Source organism: Cavia porcellus, unplaced genomic scaffold, assembly GCF_034190915.1.
Source record: "Cavia porcellus strain 051 isolate PalLab524CR breed Dunkin Hartley unplaced genomic scaffold, mCavPor4.1 scaffold_27, whole genome shotgun sequence".
Classification (NCBI taxonomy): domain Eukaryota; kingdom Metazoa; phylum Chordata; class Mammalia; order Rodentia; family Caviidae; genus Cavia; species Cavia porcellus.
Window position 1 is genome coordinate 33,168,009 of NW_026947510.1, and position 25,598 is coordinate 33,193,606.

Consider the following 25,598-nt stretch of genomic DNA (forward strand, 5'->3'; position numbering starts at 1 on the left):
AAACACTGTTACGGGCTATTCCAGACCAGGAGCCATCTCTGGTCCAGTGATGGCAAAGCCAGAGTCCTTAATGGTTGTGACATGTGCTGCAGCACTTGGTGGCAAGATGGCATCACTCAGGCTACAGGCGCTAGGGTTTGTGTCTAGATGTCCCCAAAACCTCATGCAATCCTAGGTGGGGCGATTTCCGAGATGTTGGCTTAGAGTGTGATTGGGATGATTCATGGTGTAATGGGAGACTCCAGGTCACTAGAATTAAGGGTGTTGAGTGCTACCTGTCCTGAATAGTTTGAATAAGATGTAAGGGAGAGAAAGAGTTGCGGTTAATTGCGGTTAAACCCTGCTTTGCTCTCTTTTTCATGAACTGTTTGTGCTGCTCCTCTGACTGAGCCAGCAGACTATGGACTGAAACAGAGCTTAATAAATCTTTCCCTCTTTAACTTCGGGTGTCCAGTATATTGAATCAGCAACGAAATGACTAAAACAAGGCCTTTTCATTTGATCTGCTTGATAAGAAAGTATTGCTATTTTCGTGTATATGGGACTCTAAAAACCTTTCTCAGTGTCACAACAGGTACTGAACAGCTCAGCCAGGATTAAAGCTCATTATGTTGTTATAGAAAGAACAAATAATGAGTCTGTGATATGTGCATTTAGAACTTTTATTTCAAATCAAAGAACATTCACAGTAGAAAATCCATTTGGAAATATTTAATGTTGCTGAGGGCGAGACAGACAGGGGCGGCAGCGCTGGAGCAGTCAGTCCTGGGCTCCTAGGCTGGGGGCTTCCCTAGGTGGGAGGTCGCTGTCCGCGGTCCTGGCGGAGGTGGCCCAGATACCAGCAGCTGAGCTGGGTCCTGGGGGCACTGCAGGCTCTTCAGCTCCAGAGCCTGGATCTAGCCAGGTCCCAGGGAGACCCGAGTGTTCCCTTCAAAGGTGCGAGTGATTTCCTCAAAAGTCCTGCCTCGGGTCTCGGGGACGTTGAAGAAGGTGAAGAGCAGAAAGATAATCAGGAAGCCAGCGAAGATGAGAAAAACATACGCACCTAAAGAGGCCTAGTGAAAGAAAGGGAAGGTTGATATTAATTATGCAACTTTGTCCCTGGCGAATACAAGCTCCACATCTGTGTCTCCAGAGGCCTCAAGCTATAACCAGCCCCTACCTGAATGAGAAGGTACCGCTTCTCTGAGGCTTATTTCTGACGCCAATGTTTAGCTATTGTATTTCTCTGGAATTGGTGTTGTACCTTTCTTGTTTACTAAAGGCAGCTGCCTATAAACACCTACCAGTCTGGTCTACCCTAAAATCTGGTTTCTGAAAAATCTCATGCAAGTAAGAAGGGGTTGTAGAAGCCCACTGCCAAATCCAAACACATCAGCTCAGGGTCATTTTATTTTACTTTATTTTTGAGACAGATACTCACTATATAGTTCAAACTGACTTTGAACTCGCAGCAATCCCCCTGCCTCTACCTCTGCGTGCTGAGATTACAGGTATGCACCACAATGCCAGTGTCCCCAGGTCATTTTATAATGGGGTCTAGTTGATTTGTTAGACCCTAGCTTAACTGAGTGAGTGAGCCTTTAGGATCACAGACAGGGCTAATTCAGGCTGGTGATGAAGCGTTGGTTTGGAAGGTTTGGGGCATATCACTACCATTCTTTTCTAGGCAAACTTGCCTCATGTAGGGGTAATCTGCTAGCCTGGTCTCAGATGTATGATCTTTCTGACTCAGCCTCCTGAATGCTAGGATAATGGCTATGAACTGCCACACCACACTCAGATTCGTGATTCTTTCCAAGTTCCTGGGTTTGCCCTCCTGAGTCAACCTGCATTCTTTTATTCTGTATTTCATTGAAATTGAGAAAGGAGGTCTGATTTAAAGTCCCTTTTGCTAACTTTTCACAGATTCAACAAAGATGATGGTGCTGTATCTTAAACATGTTGACATTGGTGGAATTTTCATTTACTTACTGCAGCCAAGGGGAAGAGCAGTCCAACCAAAAAGTTGGAGGTCCAGTTAGAGCAACCAGCCACAGCCATGGCGGCTGGGCGGGGTCCCTGGCTGAAGAGCTCGGCCACGATGAACCAGGGGATGGGGCCGGGTCCGATCTCAAAGAAGGCCACGTAGATCAAAATAGCTGTGATGCAGATGTAGCTCATGAAACTGTACGTGCTCTGCAAGGGGAAGGGAGGGAAGAGACAGGGTTACAGACAGCATGAGAGCTCTGGCAATATGGCTTTTTCCTGTCTCAGGCACATGCAACATGGGGACCCAGGCAAGCACCTTTTGTGGTGCTAGCTATGTCAGTCCACATATATCATTTTCCACTGAGATCATTTCACCATCCGTAAAATGGGACTACCCTCAAGTCCACTGCTTTTCTTTTTTGGGACAAGGTCTTGATCTCATGGTGATTTTCCTGCCTCAGCTTCCCACACACTGAGATTACAGGCATGTGCCACACCACCTGGATAACATGACTTTATCAGTGATCTCCAAAGTCAGCCACCTGTGCCCTGTCACCTGTGACCTCTCCATACCACCTTCCAGCTCCCTGTCAATCACAGGGCGCTCACCTTCAGCAACAGAGAGACTGTCATGATGATGGAACAAACAGCCATGCCGCCGAGGCCGATCATGTGCAGGCTCCTTCTTCCCACACTTTCCACCAGAAACACCTAGGACAATGACACGACACTGCTGTGTCCCGCTCATGAGATCCCTGTGTGCATGACTTCAATCCTGCCTTACGAAAAGCAGGGCAGCTGTTCCAGCCACAGCGCCCCTCTCCTGTGCCCTCTGTAACCTACTGTAGTCCTCTCTTGTTTGCTAGGAGGCAAAGACTCCTTGCACCCATCATGCAATATTGTTTTTCCCAAAGAGGAAGAAAACAGAAAAGCTTTGTTTAAAAGATGTCAGGAGGCTAAAAGCTAATCAGCAAACCTTTGACATCTGTAATGAGAACCCTTTCCTCCCCCACGGGATCCTGCCTTGCAACTTACAGAAACCACAGTGAAGATGGTGTTAACCACGCCCGCTCCAATGGTGGCGTAGATGGGCTCCTGGACGCCTGCATCCTTGAAGATTCCAGTTGAATAATAGAACACCTAACAGGAACCAAATGATGCAACTGTGCTGACTGTACAGAACAGTTACACAGAACGCTCAAAAAAGAAACTCAATGTCAGCAGCTGAATTTTTTTTGGAGTTTCCTTATGATTCTTTCTGCAAATGAATTATCTTCTGCCTCTGACCTGCATCTGCTTAATTTTCCATCCCAGCCAGTGATTTTTACTTCTCCTTGTAACACATGTTCCCACTGTATGTTTACTCCTCCTTATATCCACTTTGTTAACTTACGGAAAGGTTTAAGTTCTTCTCAGTCTGTATCCCAAAACTTCAAAACTGGCAGGCACATTGATGTGTCAGCTTGATAGAGAGGACACGGGATGAGTAACCATAGCCCCTCTGCCCTCTTCTTTTGGTTTAGGTAGGGTCTTGCTATGTAGTTCAGGCTGGCTTTATTCTGTCAGTCCAGTCTGGCCTTGAACTTGAGACAATCCTGGTTCAGCCTCCACAGACTTGTGTCACAACAACCCTCTAAGTCTGCTCATTTAATAAGGGTTTGTGCTGATCCTAGTTGCCATTGGCAGCACACACCTATAATCCCAACACTTGGGAGACTGAGGCAGGAGGATCGCTGTGGGCTCAGGGCTACAAAGTGAGTTCAATGCCAGCTGGACCTGCACAGTGAAACTCTGTCTCAAAAACAAAAAAAGAAGAAGAGCTTGCACTGGATATCTCAGCGCTGTGCTCTTTCCAAGGGATTCAGAACACAATACCAGCTGCTAATTTTATTTAATATATACTATGGATATAAAGTATTCTTTAGCATATGACTTTTTATGGCTTTGTTTTGTCTTTTGGGGTGTTGGGGATGGAACCCAGGGTTGTGCTATGTGCTTGGCAAGTACTCTTACCAGAGTGACATGCCAACCCTTATTATTTGCTGGACTGCTACACTTACTCTACAGGTATTGATAGTGGAGTCAGACTTCATGAAAACAAATGAACTCTCTCACGCAGAGTCTTAGCTGCTATAGCAACATTCCTTTGTCTTCCTAATAAACACAGTGAAGGTAGTACTCTATATTGGCATTTAGATTCTCAGGAAATAACTCTCCTGATGCCTAGTATCCAACACAGGAATCATGAATATTTAGCCAGGCATGGTGGAACACACCTAATGTCCTAGCATTCTGGAAGGCTGAGGCAGGAGGATTGCAAGGCTAACCCCAACCTGTGGAGTTTAGTGATTTAGTGAAACTCTCTGCCAAAACAGAAAAAGAGCTCAGAAGTAGTTCAGTGTAAAGACCCAGAGTTCAATTCTAAGTACAAAATGGTGGTAGTAGTGCAGTAGGGGAGATCCGGTGGGTAAGAGTTTGGATACACTGAGCTACATTCCCAGCCCTTATTATTCTGAGACAAGGTTTTGCTAAATTGCCCAGGCTAGGTTAGAGCTTGAGCTTCTCCTGCCTTGGCAGTGCTGGGATTACAGGCCACCACACCCAGCTCCTGGTGGTTTTTTGATCAAAACTCTCAGCGCCTGGCTAGGGCAAGGCAACCCAGGAGGGACTCATGTTGCATTTTAATAAGCGCCTCCTCCCAGGCTGTGCCTGCCCCAGGTGCCTCAATGTAGTTCCAGGCCTGCTGCCCCCCAATTTCCTGGTGCAGGTTCCTAGCAATGTAACATATGCATATCATCATCTTCCAATAAGCAAATACCAGACTGGAATCCATTGAAATCACTTGAGATGCTTCTGTGAACTATCAATTTTTGTCTTCCCAGACTGAGAAAACAGCTTGTACCCTCCTTGAAGAAGGCCTGTGAGTTTATCATTTGTTTTAGATAGGCTCTTGCTGTGTTGTCAGGCTGGCCCTTGCAATCCACCAGCCTCCATCTACCACAGAGCTGGGACACGGGCATGAGTGTCACATGGGGCTGGCAGTGTCACAGGAGAAACACTGCGGGTGCCTGACCCAAGCATGGACACTCACAGCATTGATCCCCGAGAGCTGCTGGGAGAGCTGCAGCATGATGGCGATCAGGATGGGCTGCTGGTATTTGCGGGATCTGAAGAGCTCTAGCACGGTGACTGTAGGCTCCTGGCTCATCTGTACACTCTCGTCCTTCATCTCCTGGATGTCCTGAAACACGTCCTGGGTGCCCCACAGTCGCTGGAGAACTGGTGAGAAGAACCAAGGGGAGAGAATAAAGAGAGCATGCCACCCATGTTGGTCTGCTCATGTGGCAGTGGGGAAGGAGCTGCATAGAGCAAGGGACCAGGGCACCAGCACCTCAGCTCCCCTCCACCCTGTCCCACAGGGGCTCAGGTTTGGCATTAGAGAAGCTGAAGACTTCTTCACCCAGTCCTGAGGAGCAGGGGAAAGGGGAGAAACAGATTGAGCCCCCTCTCACTAACAAATTGAAGCCCCCATTCCTAGTGTGAGGCATGAAGGGCACTCACTCTCTGTAGCGCGCTCCTCCTCATTTCTGTTAATCAGCAAAAATCTAGGACTTTCAGGGCAGAAAGGAAGCGCTACACTTTGCAAGATGGCTGGGAGGACGGTGCCACCCAGCAGCACAGGCCAGCGTTCCTCAGTCCCCAAGATGAACTTCAGGCCAAAGATCTAGAAACCAGATAAAGATAATGTCACAAAGCCCACATTTTGTAGAACACAAAGTTCAACTTCTAAAAAAGTCATCTAAGACATCTAGAATATATAAACAATTCAAAAATAAAAAGGTCAGACCCCTCAATATAAAAAACAATCCAAAAATCAGCACCTCAGAGGGGCACAAAACACTATTCAGATGGAGAATTACTAATGGCAAATAAATATATGAAAAAAGTGCTCAACAACACTGGTTATTTGAAAGATGAAAATAAAAAGTATGTTGAGATTCCATCTCACCCCAGAAAGAATGTCTATCATCAAGAAATCAGCCAGTCAACCAGTGAAAAATATAGACAGGGCTGGGGTAGAAAGGAACTCTTCTCTATTGTTAGTGGACACATAAATTGGTATTGGAATTATTCCAACCAGTATTGGAATTATTATATGGAAATTACTCAAAAAACTGAGACTTGGAGTCAGGGATTTAACTCAGTGGCAAAAGCACTTGCCTACCTGAGTTTGATCCCTGGTACCAAAAAAACAAAACCAAAAAACATGAACATGGTAGCAAATCCCTAAAATCCCAGCACTCTGGGAAGCTGAAGCAGGAGGATTGTTGCAAGTTTCAGACCAGCCTGGGCTACAAAGTGAGCTCAATGTCAGCCTGAACTGCATAATGAGACTCTGTCTGAAAAAGACTAAACACAAAACCAAACCAAACCTGGAACTAGACATTCCATTTGACCCAACTATTCTCCTTCTTGGTAACTTCCTGAAAGAGTTAAAAACATGATACCCACAGCGATATATACATGACTATATACAGTTTGTAATAGGTAAATCTTGGCTACAGCCCAAATGCCCATTAACCAATGAATGGATTAATATGTGGATTTTATATACAATGGAGTATTATTTGGCCACAAAGAAGGATACACTTGAGACATTTCTAGGTAAATGAGTGTACCTTGAGACCATAAGAGTAAAATTAAGTTGGACACACATGTGTGAATATTGCATGGTTTCTCTGGTGTAAGAAAGTGTAAATCAGGACCAAAATGTACAACAGATATTGTGAAATAGGAAGAAAACGTTCAAATGGGAAGGATAACTAGGAAGAGAGAAAGGAAGGGAAAAGGAATAAAAAAGACAGAAAAATGGAGACAAAGCTTTTGTAAACAGGAGTTTGCTAGAAGGAGAGGACAATGGCAAAAAAAGAATCAATATATAGCATGTACAGTTAGAAATTCCCTATTATGTATGCAATCATCAAGTATATCTAAAATGTACCTATAACCTTATTTGGGTGTTTTGTTTTATTTTTTGAGACAGGGTCTTGCTAGGCAGTTTGGGCTGGCCTTGAGCTCACCTTGTAGCCCAGGCTGGTCTCAAACTTGCAATGATCCTCCTGCTTCAGATTCTTGGTGCTGGAATTATAGGCATAAACCAACACGCCCGGCTTATAACCTTAATTTTTTAAAAAAAGTTGTCCATTCTTTGTTGTTGGTTTGGGGTGTTTTTTGAGATGGGGGTCTCACTATGTAGTTCAGTCTAGTCTTGAATCCTGCCTCAGCCTCCTGAGTGCTGGGATTACAGACATGTGGCACCAGGCCTGGCCCATTCTTTTACCATATAAAAAGGTAACGTTCTATTTCTTCTCCTTTTTTTATCCTGCTGGTTTTGTTAGCTACAATGGAGTCCTAGGAATCATGCTGTCTGAAATACACTTCACTGAATATGTCCCATCTTTTCTTGAGCTCGCTGTCTGTGAATTCATTCAGCGGGCAGGAAATGAACACTCACTCAGGGACAAACTCCCAGATACCTGCGCCACCAGGATCCCGACAACGATGCCCAGCTGGTGGAGGGTACCAAAGGCGCCCCGCAGTCTGATGGGAGACACCTCTCCGATGTACATGGGCACGAACCCCGTGCAGAGCCCGCAGAAGATGCCCGTGATCAAGCGGCCCAGGATCAGCATCTCCACGGACTTGGCCATCTTGCAGAAGCCCATGAGGCAGCCGCTGACCACCACCAGCACGTTGACCATGAGCATGGAGTTGCGCCTGCAGATTCAGAGACGACTGAGCCCAAGCGCCCAGCAGGCCGCTCTCCCTTCCCTCCTGCCCCTCCCGGCCACAGCTGCCCTTCTTTTGTTTAACTTTTATTTCCCAGTTTCTACTGTCAAAACACTTCAAATTGGTGTAGGCTGAATCAAGGTTTTTTGTTATCTTTTTACACTTCTTTATGTATCAAACTCACCTAGAAAACTTAAGGTCTGGGCAACCCATTCTGGGCCCCACCTGTCTCTCAGGAGCTTCTCCTATTCCCTAAGAAATATTCCTACCTTTAAAAAAAAAAAAAAAAAAAAAAAGGAAAATTTAAGATCTGTTTTTGATGGTGCTGGGGATCAAACCCCGAACCTTACACATGCTAGCAGGCATCTCACCAACTGACCTAGCTGTTGCTTGAGATTTCTTCTGCAAGACCCAACTGTAGCCTAGGATTTTTTTCACACAAGGCCTCAGGCAGCCATGAACTCACTACGTAGCACAGCTGCCTCAGCATCCTTGCTGCTGAGGTGACAGGCGCCTACCACCAAGCCCTACTATCCTGGTATTAAGCAAGCACGTCAGGCCAGTGGTCCTCAGAGTGGCTCACAAGCTCACAGCAGTTAGTAATCTGCTACAAATTACAATTCTCCCCTCCCCTAGCTTCATCATTAGGTCTCACCCAAGGGCCAGGGCCCAGGAATCTGTATTCTAAAAAGTCCTGAGTGGAAGTCACAAGAGTTAAGAAGCATTATGTACAAATCCCACGATGAATATAATCATTACACACTGCTGATATGCAGTCAAATATTAAAAATGGACAAAAAATGGGGCCAGGGGTTTAGCTTAGTGACATAAGCACCCGTCTGGCAAGCATGAGGTCATGAGTTAGACCTTCAGTACCAAAAAAAAAAAAAAAAAAAAAAAAAAAAAAAGGCCAAAACAAATCCTCAAGGTGGTCTGCCACAAGTTCACAAGTTCAAGTCTGAGAACTGCCCTCCACAGTACTTTGGGAAATGCTGTCCCACCCCCTAGAGACATTTTTTGAGGTCAGACAAGGTGGCAAAGGCTTATAATCCCAACTACGTTGCAGGCTGAGGTGGAAACATTTCAAGTTTGAAGTCAGCTTGGGAAATTCAGTGACCATATCTCAAAAATAAAAAAATTTTAAAAACACCAAAATGGAGATGTGCTAAATCCTGTCTCTATGCATCTTCATTTTACTGCATTTCAAGCACTGTAGTTGCTTAGAGAGCATGAATATTGTACTGATTTTAAAACACTTCAGATAAAATGTTTCCTCCATCACAGAATTATATATACTCAAAAGGCAGTCAGCTTCAGCTCTCCTCTAGCTGTACTGACGTCATTCACGATTAGCACTGACAACAGTGTAAAATAATAAATTGCTGCATTTGTGTGTTAAACCCCAGATGCAAAGCACTGCAGCATCATAAACCAGCAATAACATTACACTGAAACTTGGTGTGTGGCCCTTGATAGAATTTTTTGGCGTGGAAGGGAACCATCTGATGGGATTTTGGCGCAGCTGAAAAGGTAAGAAATATGAAATAAAAGCGACATTTTGGCTGGTCCAAGTGCAGTGGTGTTTACAACTAATCGATCACAACCAGTTACAGATTTCTTTGTTCCTTCTCCACTCCCACTGCTTCACTTGACTAGCCTTTAAAAAAAAAAAAAAAGCAACCTTTTATTTTAAGAATGTGTGGAGAGACTTCTAGGGCCGGAAGGGCGTCACTTAGCGTGAGTGATGTGAAACCAGGATAGCAGTCTAGCAACTTTGATTGCTGTTGAGGTTGTCAAGAAGACCAGATATGGGTCGATCTAACTTGGTTGCAGTCTTTGCGATGATTTGCTGTAACAGGACTTTAGTAAGTATATCAGCAGTCTCCTTGGTTGTGGGAAAGGCTTTTATTTATCCTGAAAAAGTGAAAGGATTTTGCCCCATATGGGACACTGTGGCCAGTGGGAAGCTTGGAGGCGGAACCAAGGGGCTCTATCTTCCTTGCCCCTAGGAATTCACCTGTGGTGCGAAATGAATACCAGTGGGCTACCTGTGCATCACTAATGCCCCTTAGGCACCACCTCAAACCTAAGCTATATGTATGCCCCTACACCACGTGTCTGACAGAGAGAATGCCAGACCCCAGAGAGAATGCCAGACCCCTGACGGTCAGGGGGTCTCTCCCCACATTCTTAAAATAAAAGGTCACTTTTATTTCATATTTCTTATCTTTTCAGCCATGCCAAAATCCTATCAGATGGTTCCCTTCTACACCAAAAAATTCTATCAGCCCTCACCTGTAATCCCAGAACTCAGGAAGCTGAGGCAGAAAGATTGCTCTAACTTTGAGGTCAGTCTAGGCAATGAAGGGAGACCCCATCTCAAAAAACAAACAAATAAACCCCCCAAAACACCCAGACGAAAAAAGACTGCAAAGCTACAGCACATGTTGGTGAAGTACCGGCATCACAGCTCTCCAGTGAGTCTCCCTGGCATGGACCATGGCGATTAGTGAGAGTTTTGGTAAAACCTGATGCATGTGTGGGTCTCACATCAGATGGGGGAGCTTAACTGGTCCAGGAGAAACCTGATACTAGGACTTAAAAACTCTCCAAGGGTTACAAAATGGGTAACACCAGTGGGGAGCCACCAGGAAGAGAACCACTCTTCCTTCCTCATTTGCATCTTTCTCTTCATTTCTTTCTTTAGGACCCCTCCTCTATTAGGTCATTTCGGTAATGAACCAAAGAAAGCCACATCAAGTTTTTGTTTTTTATTTTTTATTTTTTGCTACTCAGGATCAAACTCACAATCTTGCACTTGCCAAGCAGAGGCTTACACTGCTGAGCTAAATCCCCAGCCCTACATTAAGGTTTGTTTGTTTGTTTATTTGTTTGAGGCAGGATCTCACTATGTAGTGCAGGCTGGCCTTAAATTCATGGTGATCTTCTTGCCTCAGTTTTCCCAGTGCTGGGATTACAGGTGTTTGCTACTACGACCAGCTTTTATTTGTTTGTTTGTTTTGTTTTGTTTTGTTGAGACAGGGTTGTCCTTGAACTATGTAGCTCAGACTAGCCTTGAATTCAAAATCCTCCTGCCTCAGTGTCTCAAGTTAGTAGATTTAAAATTCTAATGACTTTAGAAGCTGGAAATGAGGTTAATAGTATAGCACTTGCCTAGCAATCCTGAGGACTGAGTTTGATCACCAGAACAAGAAAACAAAACAGGCCAGGGATGCAGCTCAGCAGCACAGGGCCTGCCTGGCAAGCCCAGGGCCTTGAGATTGATTCCTGATACAGAAAAAAAAAAAAAAAAAAAAAAAAAAAGAAAGAAAGAAAGAAAAAGAAAGAGAGAAAGAAAAAGAAAGGAAGAAAGAAAGAAAGAAAGAAAAATAAAAAATCAAACATTGTAATGCTAAAAGCCGGCTGCTTCATTGATGTTAAATTGATTTATTTATGCTTTGTCCTTTTGAGATATGGCCTCCCTATGCAGTTCAGGCTGGCCTTGAGCTTACCTTGTAGCCTAGGCTGGTCTTGAACTTGCAAGGATCCTCTGCTTCAGTCTCCTAAATGCTGGGATTATATGCCTGTGTCATCATGCTGGCTTAATGTTAAATTTAAATGCATTTGCATGTGAAGAACATCTACCTTAAAGCTAAATGGTTCCCTCATTCATTACTAAACATTTCTGTAGAATTTTATTAAACCATGTTGAGTGAGATTATTTGTCTTTAGGGGAAAAAATTCAGTTATTTAACCACTGTCCACATTTATTCAAAACCAAGGTTTATAAAAATATTTTCTATGTAAAACAGTGAAAAGATTTTCATGACCCCTCTCACTTTTTCAAGAAAGGCAGGTTAAGTTCTGACTTTCCAAATAAAGTGTGTTTTGCCAGAAGTGGTGGTTCATGCCTATAATCTCATCACTCAGGAGACTGAGGCAGGAGGATTGTCTCCAGTTTGAAAGCAACCTGGGCTACAAAGTGAGCTCAAGACCAGCCTGAACTGCATAATGAGACCCTGTCTCAAAGAGACAAAAAACAAACAAGCAAGCAAACAAAAGAAACTCCAAAGAATAAGTGTTTCTGGGAACATTACTGCACCATCCTGAGCTATATTAAGGACTGTCACTGGACTGGAACCCAAGCTCAGTTGTGGACTCGATGCCATGACAGTCCCATCCAGGGCCAGCTTGACCAGATCCCCTAGCTCACTCAGATGCCCCCACCTCCCTGACCTAATTCTTTGTGTTTGTCCTCAGCGCCACCAGTACAGTCCACTTCCTTGGCCAGTTTGGGCCCCATACCTGCCAAAGCGGTTGACAAAGAGTCCAACGGAAAAGGAGCCAAGCATTCCGCCCACTGAGAATATAGCCACAGACAAGGACCAGAGAGTCGTGAGCAGCTCCTTGCTGGGAGGGTTACCCAACTTCTGGGACAAGGTGCTGTTGATAAATTCTGTAATGATCTGCAAAATAAAATGGTTGGTGAGAGGACAGACTGAAACAGGTGGACAGGAACCAGAGAGCAGGGATCATTTCCTCCTGTCATGACTAGATGGGGATGGAAGAGAGCAGCCCAGACTGGGGTAGCTCTGCGAGAAGTGCAGAAGGCCTGTCCTAGAAAGTGGACAGCAGGTGGCAGCACTGGTGTGCGTGCTCTGCCCGGCCCTCTGCCTCCTCACAGCGAGGGACCAGTGGGAAGCCCAGCCAGCGGGAGGGGCTCAGAGGAGCCAGCCCTGCTCGCGGTGAGGTGCAGCAAATGAGTGTTGTGGCTTCAGTAAAGTGACCCAACATGTTTACCACTGCCTGTCTTAACCCAGACATTTGAGATACAAAGTTCTAAATTCTAAGTTTTAAAAGTTTCCCCTCAATGCTAGAGATTAAACCCAGCATCTCCTGCGTGCTAGGCAAATGCTCCTCCACCATGAAATGACACCCCGCCCATTAAATTCGCTTTCCTACTCCCCGTTCCCAGTTATAATCCTTAGCACCCGATACTCACCATCTCGGGAGCATTGATGACCCCAGCGTTGTAGCCGAACTGGAAAGAGCCGATTGCAGCGATGGAGATGGCAAAGACCAGAGATGGGGTCACCTGAGTGTAGAATGACAGGGGAGGAGAGAAGCAGCATTTACAACTTTTAAAATCTTTCTTTGTATTGAGGACTGAACCCAGGGTCCTTGCACTGAGCTGCATCCCCAGGACTTTTTAACTTTTCCATACAGTTTTGATGAATTGCCCCTCGGGGCTTGAATTTGTGATTCTCCTGCCTTCATCTCTCAGACTGTTGGGATTACAGGGGCACCCCCCCCCCACCAGCTAGTCCTTGAAACTATTTTACTGACGTTTGTCTCCTGTTAGTTATGGACATATACCGTATTTGAATTTGACCTAAGAGGGTTATGATGATGACAAGAATGTAATGAGATTTTTGAAAATTTTGTGAAAGTCGACATGAGTCATTGTAGACCCAACAAGATCGCTGGACCCACAGACGACGCTGCAGGAGCCTGAGCAGCAGTGCTGGCACTGGAGCAGGCTGCTCTTTTCCCTGCACTGCAGAACCTGCTGCACCCACAGTGAGCCTGGCCTCCCTGGCGTTGTCCTTTGCTCCCCACCCCCAGCAAGGGAGCCTCACCCACTTCCAGCACAGGAGGAGACACCTTGTGGGGAGGGAACCCAGTCAAGCAGCTGGCTCTCACCTTGCTATGAGTCAGCCACTCGGGAGGTCAAGCGGCTGCCCTCTGAGGTGGCCTCAGAGGGCGCCCTCCATGGTCCCCAGGAGGGGACCATGTTTGCTACTCTACCCTTTCCTCTCAGGTCAGGCGGCAGCAGACTGGGAGCTACAGTGGGAGTGACCTTCCCAGGGCCTCCCAGCCAGCTCAGGCCCAGCTCAGCCCAAGTTGGGGGGGGGGGCAGCTGCCTGGGTGAAGCTTTCCCTTTAATCTTTTTATTAGAACCTCTTCTGCCTGGCATGTTCCTGCCCAGCTGTGATCCTAGCAGCACTCGGGAGGCTGAGGCAGGAGGATCACTGTGAGTCAAGGCCAGCCTGGGCTACATAGTGAGACCCTGTCTTCTTTTTTAAAAAAATTTTTTTTAATTTAAAGAAAGACAAAACAAAATAGAAAACGAGCAGAAATAGTACATAGTTTCAAAGAAAAGAAATAGCAATAAATCACTAGCTGATGTATACATATTGTCCCCCTATAAATAGTTGCTCAAGGTACACAAGTGGAGCATATATATGGGATTTCAACCAGAGAGACTGCAAACAGTTCTGTTCAACTATCCAACAAAACCTATGTATTATGGCTATCAATCCTATATAGACATGTACGCATTTATCCATATCTTCATTTATGTTGAGACCTAACACAATTTATTACATTAAAATCCTTCTGAACAAAGATTAATAGTATTGCTGGATTTCACATCATAATACTCCGGAATCAGCACTGGGTACTGCAGTGTCACTTTTTTTCCTTCAAAGTTTTTGTTCATTTCATCATGTGTCATCAGATCAGTTCTCATAAACTGTTTATAGGTTTTACATAATCATGAGTCTTAATGTGTATTTCTATCCTTTCTATATTAGAGGGAGAAACATAATAAAGCAGGACAGAACTAAACTTTTTCCTATAGACATATAAAACTAAAAAGACATACAAATCTGCCGTATGAAGAGTTCTACCTGGGTCACTGTGCTATTTCTTGTTATCATCAATAGAATTTGCTATAGCATCAGACAAAGCATAATTGAGCATATCAGTACATAACAGAATTAACAGAAATACAACTTTGTAGATAGTGTAGACCTACAAAAACAGGTAGTAATCAAATCAGAATGGATATCATAGTGAATCATTGGTGAGACTCTGTCTTAAAGGACAAAAAAAAAACACAAACCCCCCCCCCACACACACACAATGAAACAAACAAACAAACAAACAAAAACCCCATCACCCAAACCACACAACCTCTTCTCTCAGCACTTTCCATCTCTGAGGGCCTTTCCTTCTGTGCCACTTTTCTTTATCCCTTCTCATAACTTTCTTTAATTTTGAATGAATTTATCTTAGCAAAAATGCCTTTCTCCCTACAAACACTGCACACACAACACACAATACACGATACTAATCAGTATGTCCTACACTCACGACCACAACAAGGACAAGTGAAATTCACTTTCCTCAGGATTTGGGGACTTGCACAGGTCAGGGTGATGATTCCCACAGGACAGATGGCTGGGCTGCGACCTTATTCCCACGCCAAGCCTGGGCCTCAGTCAGGTCTCTCTAGTGGAGCTGACCCCTGCGGCCCCTGAACCTGCACCAGCCCCACTCCGAGCATACTGCTGTTCCACAAAATAACCCGGAGGAGTGGACTCCTCACTGACTTTCCTCTGAGAAGGGAAGGAAACTTGCATGATTCCTGTCAGATCAGACACTGAGAGACCCACAGGAGCATCACAGGCTGGAGGAGGCCGCCTGGTGGCCTGGAGTACACAGTAGTAAAGGTTTCCTTCTGAGTGTCCCCCAAGCACCACCAATGATCAGTGTCTGGATCATTCTCACCCTGTATGTCCCCATGGTCCTAGTCCTTTGCAAGTCTTAGGCAAGAGCTAGGAGTTGGTGCGAGAGCCACCTCTTTCAGTCAACAAAACCTCATTCCTTTTAGGAAAGCAGTAACCAAACCGCCTCTTAGTTTCACAGACAAAATACTACCAGAAAAGCTTAGAAGGAGGGCAGATTCATTACTTTTTGCTCTGGCATCTGCTCAGTTGATCTGCAATCACTTGGAAACAGATCTACTGATAGAAAAGAAGGTTGAGTGACAATATTACCAGATTTAGAGTGACTTGAAGAAGCATAGCCAAAAAGAACTTATAATTACCTGGTTTTTTTTTTTTTTGAGAGTTCATATATTTATTTATTTTTATTTTAAAGAGATTAAAAGAAAACAATTGCTTTTTGATCACAGGCTGAAGATAGCGTTGGTGGGAAGGACAGTCAAACAACTGTGGGGAGGATTTGGCCAGTTTCTAGCCCTGCTCGCCCTCTGCTTTGCATAATCTTACCTGGGGTGAAAGAAACCCAAATCCCTAGGCCAGGCCTTCTCTGTGGAGGCTACTGGTGCGTGGGTGCACCCCTAGTTCTTCAATATTGCCTTCACCCGACACCCTCTGAACCTGGACACTCAGCCTCCAGTCTCAGCTCACAGCTTCCTGGGATGGATCGAGTACCATGTTCCACTGTGCTGCTGCTTGCTGGGCATGTATCACTGTGTATCTATCAGGTGTTCTCCAAGAAGCTGAGATCTTTCATGAAAAGGATAAACAAGCTCTGACCCTCACAAAATTGGGTATTTTCCTTCAAGAAAAATTTTAAAAGGGACAAAGGCAATTGAGTCTCACAAAAATAGAAAGGTTTATTAATATTCTAGTGGTTGGTAGGTGGTGAGTTTCTTAAAAGAAAAGTGGGAGATAAATAGCTGAGCAAGACGAACAGCAAAGAAAGAACAAGGTGGCAGGAGGAGGATGAAGGATAACCACGGCAAGGCGAGAAGAGCAGCTCAGGCGGGGCGTGAGGGTGAGCCAAGCAGGGGAATCTGGCCTGGTCAAACAGCTTCCTACAGGGGAGAGAACAGCAGGGTCTAAGGAAGGAGAGCCCTCAGTGGCCACGCTGCTGATACTCTGTGACCTGCAGGCCTCAAGCTCTTAGCCGGGCTGAAGCAGGCTGGAGCAGGGCTGTGAAGGAGAACAGCTCGCGGTGGAGCCAGAAGACGTGAATCTTCCTTCAGGTTTTGGTTGGGGGCCCAGAATCCAAACTGACAGCAGCAGATCTGGACAAACCAGGTTCTTTTTGGATGTAACTCTCACTGTGTGGTCCAGCTCCCTATGCAGCCAAGGCTGGCCTTGAACTCAAGATCTCCTGATTCAGCTGACATTAGAGGCCTGTACCACCACACCCAGCAAGACAAGTCTTCAATGTCTGAAATCTGTAACAAACAGAACACTTGCAACAAGGCATGGTAGTGACCACCTGTAAACCCAGCTCTCAGGAGGCTGAGATAGGAGTTTAAATACAGCTGTGAGTTTGAAGACATCCTGAAGTACTGATTGAAACTCTGCCTCAAAAACAAAACCTTTCTTTTTTGCTAAGAAAACAAATGAGGAATGATTTGGGGATGACAATGCACAATATGTGTACCATTGTTGCTCCCTAATTGATGTGCTCCCTAATTTGAAATTTTTTCGTAGTTTTTTTCTTATTCTTTTTCTTTCTTTCTATCCTTGAAATACAACAGATTTGGGGGGAAAAGGAAAAAGAAGAAAAAGAAAAGAAATGAACCAGGTGTGGTGGCACACACCAGTAATTCCAAAAATGAGTTCAAGGCAATACTGAAGTACATGGTGAGACCCTAGCTCAAATAAATAAATAAATAAATAAACAAAATGAAAGGGTTAGAGCTGAGCCTCACTTTTCTGGTTATCGTAGTCTGAGCAGGTTATCTTTAGAAAAGTTAAACTGGTTTAAACTGGGCATAGTGGCTCACACCTGTAATTCCAGCAGTTGGGAGTTTGAGGCAGGATTGTGAATTGGAGTTCAGCCTGGGATACATAGCAAGACCTAGTCTAAAAAGTTAAAAGGAGAAAACTTCAGCTGCAGTGAAGGAGGGCTGTTAGGATGAGCACCCACTGCACTGAGAGCTATGCGAGTGCACTCACAAAGGCTCCCAGATGTGGACTGTGAGAAGCTCCAACACTCAGCGGTCAGTTCAGGGCCAGCCCCAGCCTGCAGCATAGGTCCACAGTGGACAACATTCATACTGGGCAATCACTGACCCTCTGCTCGGGAGGTGCACAGGGTCTGCGGCCTTCCATGGGCTCAATTGAGCATCCCACCAGATTCCAAGTCAGGGCGCTGGAGCTAAGCAGACACAGTGAGCATGCAGTGAGGTCTTTGAGGTTAGACGCCCCACAGGCCCTGGCCTGGCCTGGCCTGGCCTATACACTCTGGGCCTTGTGAGATCTTTCTTTATCCGAAACTAAAGAGGAGGAAGTAGGATGGATGCATTTCAACATGGAAAGCTTTAGTCAGTTCTGTCCAGAGGAAGGGACTGCAGGGACTAAAGATTGAGACCTTCTAGTATCAAAGGCGAGTGTGCTCACAAGTTTGCACTGTGGGATATTCACACCTGCTACCATGTGGGGAGAATGTCTGCTGGGTCAGATAATACCAAAATCAAAGTGTTATAAAGACAGGCATCATGGTGCACATCTGTAATCCCAGCACTGGGAAAGCTGAGGCAGGAGGATCAATGCAAGTTTGAGGTCAGCCTGGACTACACTGTGAGTTCAGGGTCAGCTACTCATCGAGACCCTGTCTCATAGAGATAAACAGAACTACTAAGCAGCTGGGTGTGCATGACAGACACTCAGGAGCACTAGATCAGCTCCCTGCTGTGATCTCCCCAAAACCACACATGGCACAGCAGTCGATGAGTATGGGAAGGTCACCGGCATCATGGGCCCTCTAATCCAGGTCTGGTACTCACCTTGTGTCTCCTCTCCACATTATTCCTTTCCATCTCTCCTGGACACTAGGAACAGACTCTACTGTCACTTTGTCTTCAAGGTACAGCTTCCTGTAAGGTGGTCAGGGATGTGTCATTTAGTCACTCTGGTTTTCTTTTCCTGTGTGCACATGGATGTGATACTGGAGATGGAACCCAAGGCCTTCAGGTCAGGTTACATCCCTGGTTGTGTTTTCGTTAAATTGCCTAGAGTGGGCTTTGACTTGGGATCCTCCTGCCTCAGCCACCCACAGTCTTGGGAGTACTCCAACAAATACTCCTGAAGGGTGAAATCCCATATGATTCTGCGGTATCTCAGATAAACTCAATTCTGGGGCCATCAGTACAGCTCTTTCCCCTGGTCACAAGCTAAGGGGAAGAATGTTAATCAGGTTAAGGCTTCTGGGGAGAAAAAGGGAAAGACACGCTCAGTATGGTGAAGCAGCACCTCTGTCCTCCTCTGCTCAAATCCTTGCTTCCCATCCACTAGGACAACTTCTCCGTCAGCTGTCAAAAAAAATCTGTCATCTGGGTCTCAGCGCAAAGTGACCCTCCAGTCTCAGCCTCCGGAGTGCTGGGCTCGCAGTTGTTTCCCACCGCACGCGGCCCATTTTCCCGCATGGGACACCGCTACTTCCCGCGGCCTCACAGCGGCCTTACGGCCTCACGCTGCGGGCGGGGACGACGCTCCTGACCCGGGCGGTGCAGCCGCTCCCCCGCCTCTGCCCCTCGGCCGGCCTGCGCGGCCGACGCCCCGAGACAGCGCCCCGCCAGGGAGGCCGAGGCGGGACGGCCCGGCGTCTGGCGCCGCCTGCTCGCCCGCGACCCCCTCGCTCCGCCGGCCGCGCCGCTCTCTCCGCCGGTCGCGTTCGGGAACGAACCCACCCAGGCCGGCTGCGGGCCGGGACTCGGCGCTCCGGGAGGCCGAGGCGGGAGGTTCCCGGGCGCAAGCCCAGCCCAGGCACGTCAGCGAAGCGCGCTACACCCTGTCTCAAAAATTAAGTAGAAAATAATATTTTAAAAGGGCTGTAAGCCTAGCTCAACGCACGGGTCCTGGGCACCAAAAACAAAAGCAAAACCAAAACAGCGCCGCTCGCCGGGTGCCTTTCCCATGTGGTTGTAAACGTGCGCGCTCAGGAGGCTGAGGCAGGAGGTGCGGCGCGAGCTCCAGGCCAGCCCGGCGACGCCGCGGGAACCCGACCCCAACCCGCCCCGCTAACGCGAAGGCGGCTCGGACCGCGGATCATGGACCACGCACCACGCACCTCACCCGCGGCAGCCGCCCGCGCTCCCGGCTCTGCCTGGCCTGGAGCGAGCTCGGCCTAAGGACCAGTGAGGCTGTTGGAAACCGTTAGGGTCAAAGGGCACAAGGACCCCGCCCCGCCCACAACACAAGGTTCCGCCCACCAGCTTGAGACCCCGCCCACCGGCTAGAGCCCCGCCCACACTCAAGGGTCTCTGTCCCCTAATGTCCCCTCAGCTCCTGGCACAGCTACTCATAGGAAGGCCTGGTGTGGGGTTCCTGGCAGCCCCATAACTCCTGACTTGCTGTGCTGATCATGTCGGTACTGGGGAAGCCCAGCAGGGCGGCGCTGTCCACAGCCTCGGTATTCACGAGTATCTGGAGGGCGCCACTGTGGAGAAGGGTGGTTGCAGTCATTGTTTAGATATTCAATGAACTTGACATGAGAAGCAGCTGTCAGGTAGTTTAAAAAGTTATGTGCACCGCACTGATGAGAAAAAAATACCTTGAGACGACAGTCAGTGCAAAGTGTGTCCGAGAGTGTTGGGAGGGAACATCAAGCTAAAACCATGGGCCACAGCAGTGGAGGGGAAGGGAGGTGGTGGGCAGAGGCAGCAGCGCCTGGGGTTCATACTGTGTGGTTGTTTGGGTGGAAGTGACTGGCAACACCTCTGGGACTATTAATTAAACATACATAGCAGAGCATGGTGGTGCACACCTATAATCCCAGTATTCAGGACGCTGAGATAAAAGAATCACTTCAAATTTGAAACCAGCCTGGGCTACACAGTCAGTTCAAGCCCAGCCTGAAATACATAGTGAAACTCTATCTCGATAAATAAATGAAAGACTGACTGATTGACTGAGTGAATGAATGAATGGATGATCTGGGTTGCTGCTCAGTGCAAAGATTCTAGGTTCAGTCCTCATACTGTAACAAAACAAAATAAACAAATGGAACAACAAAAACAATAAAAGGCAAGGAAAATGAATACCAGAGTTACAGCATTTGTTAAATCTGGTTGCAGGGCTATTAGCTCAGTGGCAGAGTAATTTCATTTTTTTTTTTTTTTTTTTGGTACTGGAAATCAAACTCATGACATAGTACTTGCCAGGCAAGCCCTTATGCTGCTGAGCTAATTCCTGGGCCCTGGAGCACTATTTTAAAATCAAGTGCCAAGTGAGAAAAGGATGGCAAAATAGCAGCTATCTACTAACATTAACTGAGCCACAAGCAACAATTTTTGACTTCAGCTGTGAGAATTTGTGTCTCAGGATGAAACTTCTGCTACTCAGGGGGTAGAGCCATTTTCTCTCTCTCCCTCCAACTGGCACTAAAAAAAATCAGTTGGATGAGGCAGTGAAGGAGTTTTCAGAAATATGTCCACCCTGTCACTGAAGTTCCAGTTCCCAATAATCCAGGACAAGTTATACATCTTCATGAAGTTGTAACCTTTACGACTTTAAAAAAATTAACACAAGCTACCCCTACCTATGGCCACACAGCCCTTTTCCCCCAGGTATAACAGAACTTAAAGGACAACAGATTGTGGCTCCAAAGGACGGAATAGTTAAAGCATGTTTAAGTATAGAGGAATTATTGTGGAAAGGAACTTTTTGAATTGTGGGTGGATCAGGTCAATTGCAGAGCTGCTCACAACATAGCCATTGCAAGGGTCACGCTAACTGGAGGAGGTACCTTTTTGCCACAAATAATCAACTTACTTTTGAATGGCAAGTATATGAACAGATTAAAATAGTAGCCACAAGGACATGAAAGGAACTTTCTTCAAAGGATGAGCCATCACCTGACCAGGCTCCATTTATCAGGGCCCTGATGAATCCTTTCAAGATTTCATGGCATGCCTACTGCAGGCTAGTGGGAGGATTATAAGTGATACAGAGGCCAACAAGTTAGTGATTTTCAACAGTTGGCCTTTGGAAATGCAAATAAATGGTGTAAAGAGCCTTAGGAGCCCACAAAAAATGGGCTATGCTGCCTGAGATGATTCCGATTTGTAGACATTGACCCCTTGCATGTGCTGGAGGCTTACCTTGGCAGCAGCTGGTTATTCATCCATGGCCTAAAGGAAAGAAAAAACAGGGTTACTTGTTTTAGCTGGGGGAATGGGGAACATTTTACCAAACATTGCTCTGTGCACCTGTAGGGGTAGCAAAGATGCTCACTATCTGTCCCTTCAACAAAACCATCTACTGTCTGTCCAAAGGGCAAATGAGTGTAAATTCAAAACAATGTGGAAGCCAGACCCATTCTGGGAAACTGGCAGCAGGACCTGCCCTGGCCCTGCCAAGCAGTAGTGGTGCTTTTCCTAATTCCTCCCCAACTCTACCATCCAATGCCAAGCACAATTCTGACCTCTGGTGAGTGACAGGCTTGGACCTCAGTCCGTCCTCAAGATTCACACTAACTCCTGAAACAGGACCCCAAGTTAGTCCCACTGGAGTCTGTAACCTTCGCCACATGGAACAGTGGGTCTCCTGTTAGGCCGCAGCAGTGTCACTTTAGAAGGTCTCCAGGTGTTGCCTGGTGCCATCGATGCTGACTATATAGGGGCAGTCAAAGTTCGATCTATTCAAAACACTGCCCATGTCATGCCAGACTCTTGTGTCACTTAATTGGTTACTCTTCCCTTGACAAATACTGGAAAATCTATAAATAAGGACAGGAGGTCCAAGGATTTGGGGTGCTCTGATATGTACTGGATTCAAGAGATTAAACAAGATCATCCTGAGATGGAGCTGATTAGTGAAGGATAAACATTCAAAGGCTTTGGTGTGGATGTCTCACTTACTGCCCAGCACCCCTGGCCTTTGGCACGGCCTCTGGGTATACAGATCCACAAGGTGGGCAGTGTTTCTCACCCACGCAGAAGTGCATGGATATTAACTTGGAAGGACTCAGGTGGCCATTTTGGACATTTTCTACCTTATTTCCTCCCCCGCACACCAGTTAATCTATGGGGTCCTGATGCATTATAGGATGTGGGGATTCTGGGTTAGTCCTCACTCTGGTGACTCAGCAGATGTTGCCACAATGTTTCCTTCCCTCTCAAAGGCTTAGTAAAACCAATCAAGGAAGGAAAAAACCTCTTCCAGTTATTCCTAAAAAGGACCATTTTGGTAGAGGCTACTCTCTTTCACATTTTCAGGAGAGGCCTTGATCTCTTCTCTGACCCCAAGGACAATGTCCAAGAAAGTGTGGATGTGTGATGGCCCTATTTTGGTGGATCAATGGCCCCTCACTAAGGAGAAGCTTACAGCAGCTCATACACTGGTTAATGAACAGATGATGTTAGAGCACCTAGAATCCTCCAGTAACCTTTGGAATGCCCTAAGTTTTGTAATAAAAAAAGAAGTCAGAAAGGTGGGGATTACTACAGGACTTTTGGGCTGTTAATCACACCACAGATCCTATGGGAATGCTTCAACCAAGATTGCCTGGGCCTTGGCTATTCCTTTACATTTTTCCCTCATGGTGATTGATTTAAAGACTGAGTTTTTTTGTTTTTGTTTTTTACTATCCCTCTCCATCCTCAAGATAAAAAATGTTTTGCCTTAAATTTACCCTCTGTTAATTTATCTCTATGTGTTTCTCTGTTGTGTGCCACAAAAAATGGTAAATAGTCTGATCCTAGGTCAAGCATTTGTGGTGGCAGCCATTCTGTCAGTCTGTCAGGCTCATCCACTGCTTGTCTTATTCATTATGTGGGTGATATTCTTCCAGCACTGGAATCCTCATCCACCTTGCACCAAGTAGTTACCCAGTTAGAGAACTACTACGGGTGCTTGCCTGTAGTCCTAGCTACTCAGGAGACTGAGGCAAGGGGATCACGAGTTGGAGACCAGGCTGAGTAATTTAGAGAGACTGTCTTAAAATGAAAAAGTGCAGTGTTTTGAGTTCATCAGTGTTCTTCTACTCTATACTGCATTCCTTTTTTTCTTTCTCTTTTCTTTCTTTCTTTCTTTTTTTTTTTTTTTTGAGACAAGTTCTATATATTTCAGGCTGGCCTCAAATTCATGATCCTTCTGCATCTTCAGGATGCAAACCAGCATCACCACACCTAGCTCTTCCCTTTTTTTTTTTTTTTTTTTTTGTATCGAGATCAAACTCAGGACCTCATACTTACCAAGCAAGCACTTGAGCCACTGAGCTAAATCCCCGGCCCTCAGTTATTCCTTTTTATGATTAAATAAAATCCCATGTACAGCAATGCCATGCTTTTTAAAATCCACATTTTAACTGACAGACTGTTGAGCCTGTGCACTTCCCAGCTCTTATGACTCATGCTGACTTGCTTATTCACATGTGGCTCATGCTCCTTGGATTTAATCCCGGAGCGCGCGTGCACACACACACACTGTCCCAACCAGGTAGACCCACAGATTTCCCATGCACCTGCGCAGCTGCATTGTGAGGGTTGCTAAGCAACCACTGCACAGCCCAGATTCTTGGAAACCTCTCTGCTTGAGTCCAAATTCTTTCAGTATGTTTATGATTTCTTCTTTTACCTGAGACATTATTTCAGATTTGATTGCTTTTACAATGTCTTGAATTTGACTTTTGGTTGGTTCTATCCTATTGTGTTTTATTTGATTTTATTATGTGAAATAGTATAAACAAATGTTTTGAGAAAAATGAGATATTATAGTAACCATTGTTCATTTCCTGTTATTCGGTTTTGAAGTCCTGTAATGTTTTCATTCTCTTGAATGGTTTTATACTTTTTGTTACATTTGATATTATTATAGTATCTACTGTTGATGTCTGATTGTCTTGTGAAGTGCTGTGTTGCTTGCATTGTTCTGTTCTGATTTGCTTTGTTCTGTTCTGTTTTGTTTTATTCTCTTTAAAAAAGAAAAAAAGAAAAACAAAGAAAGAAAGAGAGAGAGTGAAAGCACAGATTTTGGAACTCAACAAAGATAGAAAAGCCTATGAAATAAACTGGGAAAGGATTTGGGGATCAAATATTGACAATGTCAAAGAGATGATTAAAGTCAAACATATGGCTGAGCCGGGTTTGTGGCTCACCCCTGTAATCCCAGCACTCTGGAGGCTGAGGCAGGAGGATTGCGGCAAGTTTAAGACCAGCCTGGGTTACAAAGTGAGCGCAAGACCAGCCTGAACTGCATAGCAAGACCCTGTCCCAAAAAGACACATAAAAGGAATAAAACAAAACAAACGAATGTGCAGCTGACGTGTATAGGGAAAGGAAGAGGGTGATGGTGTCCAAGTACAGCATTTCCAAAGCAGGAGGTAAGCATGTAGAATGGTGGGAGACCATTATTTTGAGAAACTTGGCAGGGAAGAATACATGGGAGTAACGTAATAAATGGAAGATAGATGGAAGGACGCTTTTCTTTCTTTTGTTTCAGTTTTAATTTTTTATAAGTATGTGTTTGGTGGCATAATGTGTCCACTGCTTGTGGGAAGTTGGTGCATATATAGAACGCATCTCAATTCTTTTTTCATCCCCTTTCTTCGCTCTTCCTCCACATATTTGAAAAAGGTCTAACTTCCTATTTCCTGCTATATAGCTTTAATTCAGCTCTTTGGTTATATTTTGACTTTCTCTTATAGGAGAAGGCCTGTGATAATTAAGTTTGTGTGTCTGATTTATTTCAATTAGCATCATGGTCAAAAGGTGCATCCTTTCTTTACAAAGGACACAAGTTTATCCTTTCATGGCAGAGCAGTACTCCCTGTGTACAAACCACATTCTCCTTTTCCATTTTTCTGTTGATGCAACATAATAAGCTGCTTCCAAGATTTAGCTGTTATGAGTTGTGCTACTATAAACCTGGGTATGTGTAGCTCATTGCAATATAATATCTTTAGCTCATTTGGGAAGATGCCTAGAAAGGGAATAGCTGGGTCAAATGGGATTTCTAGTTTTTGTGTTTTAAAGAATCTGCATGTGATCTTCATAGTATCTGCACTAGTTTACACTCCTACCAGCAGTGGATAAAAGGTGTCCCTTTTGTCCTGCAGCCTCACGA

General features: G+C 45.5%; 1 protein-coding gene across 3 annotated transcripts; it reads right to left on the bottom strand.

The window, feature by feature from the left end:
* Window positions 1–646: 646 nt before the first annotated feature.
* Window positions 647–19,692, bottom strand: LOC100729913 (solute carrier family 2, facilitated glucose transporter member 3-like). Of its 3 annotated transcripts, none has more exons than XM_063238154.1 (11): window positions 19,603–19,692; window positions 18,320–18,409; window positions 12,764–12,856; window positions 12,067–12,227; window positions 7,509–7,749; window positions 5,533–5,695; window positions 5,063–5,250; window positions 3,007–3,111; window positions 2,581–2,682; window positions 1,975–2,178; window positions 647–1,055 (listed from the first exon to the last, which is right to left on the bottom strand). In XM_063238154.1, exons 2-11 carry the CDS (start codon window positions 18,350–18,352, stop codon window positions 897–899), a joined length of 1,449 nt encoding a protein of 482 aa, XP_063094224.1. In that variant the 5' UTR covers window positions 18,353–18,409; window positions 19,603–19,692; the 3' UTR covers window positions 647–896. The 3 variants fall into 3 exon arrangements, with proteins under 3 accessions (XP_063094224.1, XP_063094225.1, XP_023421050.1); XM_063238155.1 differs by lacking the exon at window positions 19,603–19,692 and adding an exon at window positions 18,786–19,007; XM_023565282.2 differs by lacking the exon at window positions 19,603–19,692 and having other exon boundaries at window positions 18,320–18,458.
* Window positions 19,693–25,598: the final 5,906 nt, after the last annotated feature.

Excerpts from the sequence above, each read along its gene's own strand:
- LOC100729913 (XM_063238154.1), bottom strand. The coding sequence starts at position 18,352 with ATGGAAAGGAATAATGTGGAGAGGAGACACAAG. Across the intron at positions 5,251-5,532 it reads GGAGGAGCGCGCTACAGAGA|TTCTCCAGCGACTGTGGGGC; the intron begins GTGAGTGCCCTT and ends TCTTCTCACCAG. Across the intron at positions 3,112-5,062 it reads AGCTCTCGGGGATCAATGCT|GTGTTCTATTATTCAACTGG; the intron begins GTGAGTGTCCAT and ends GGTTCCTGTTAG.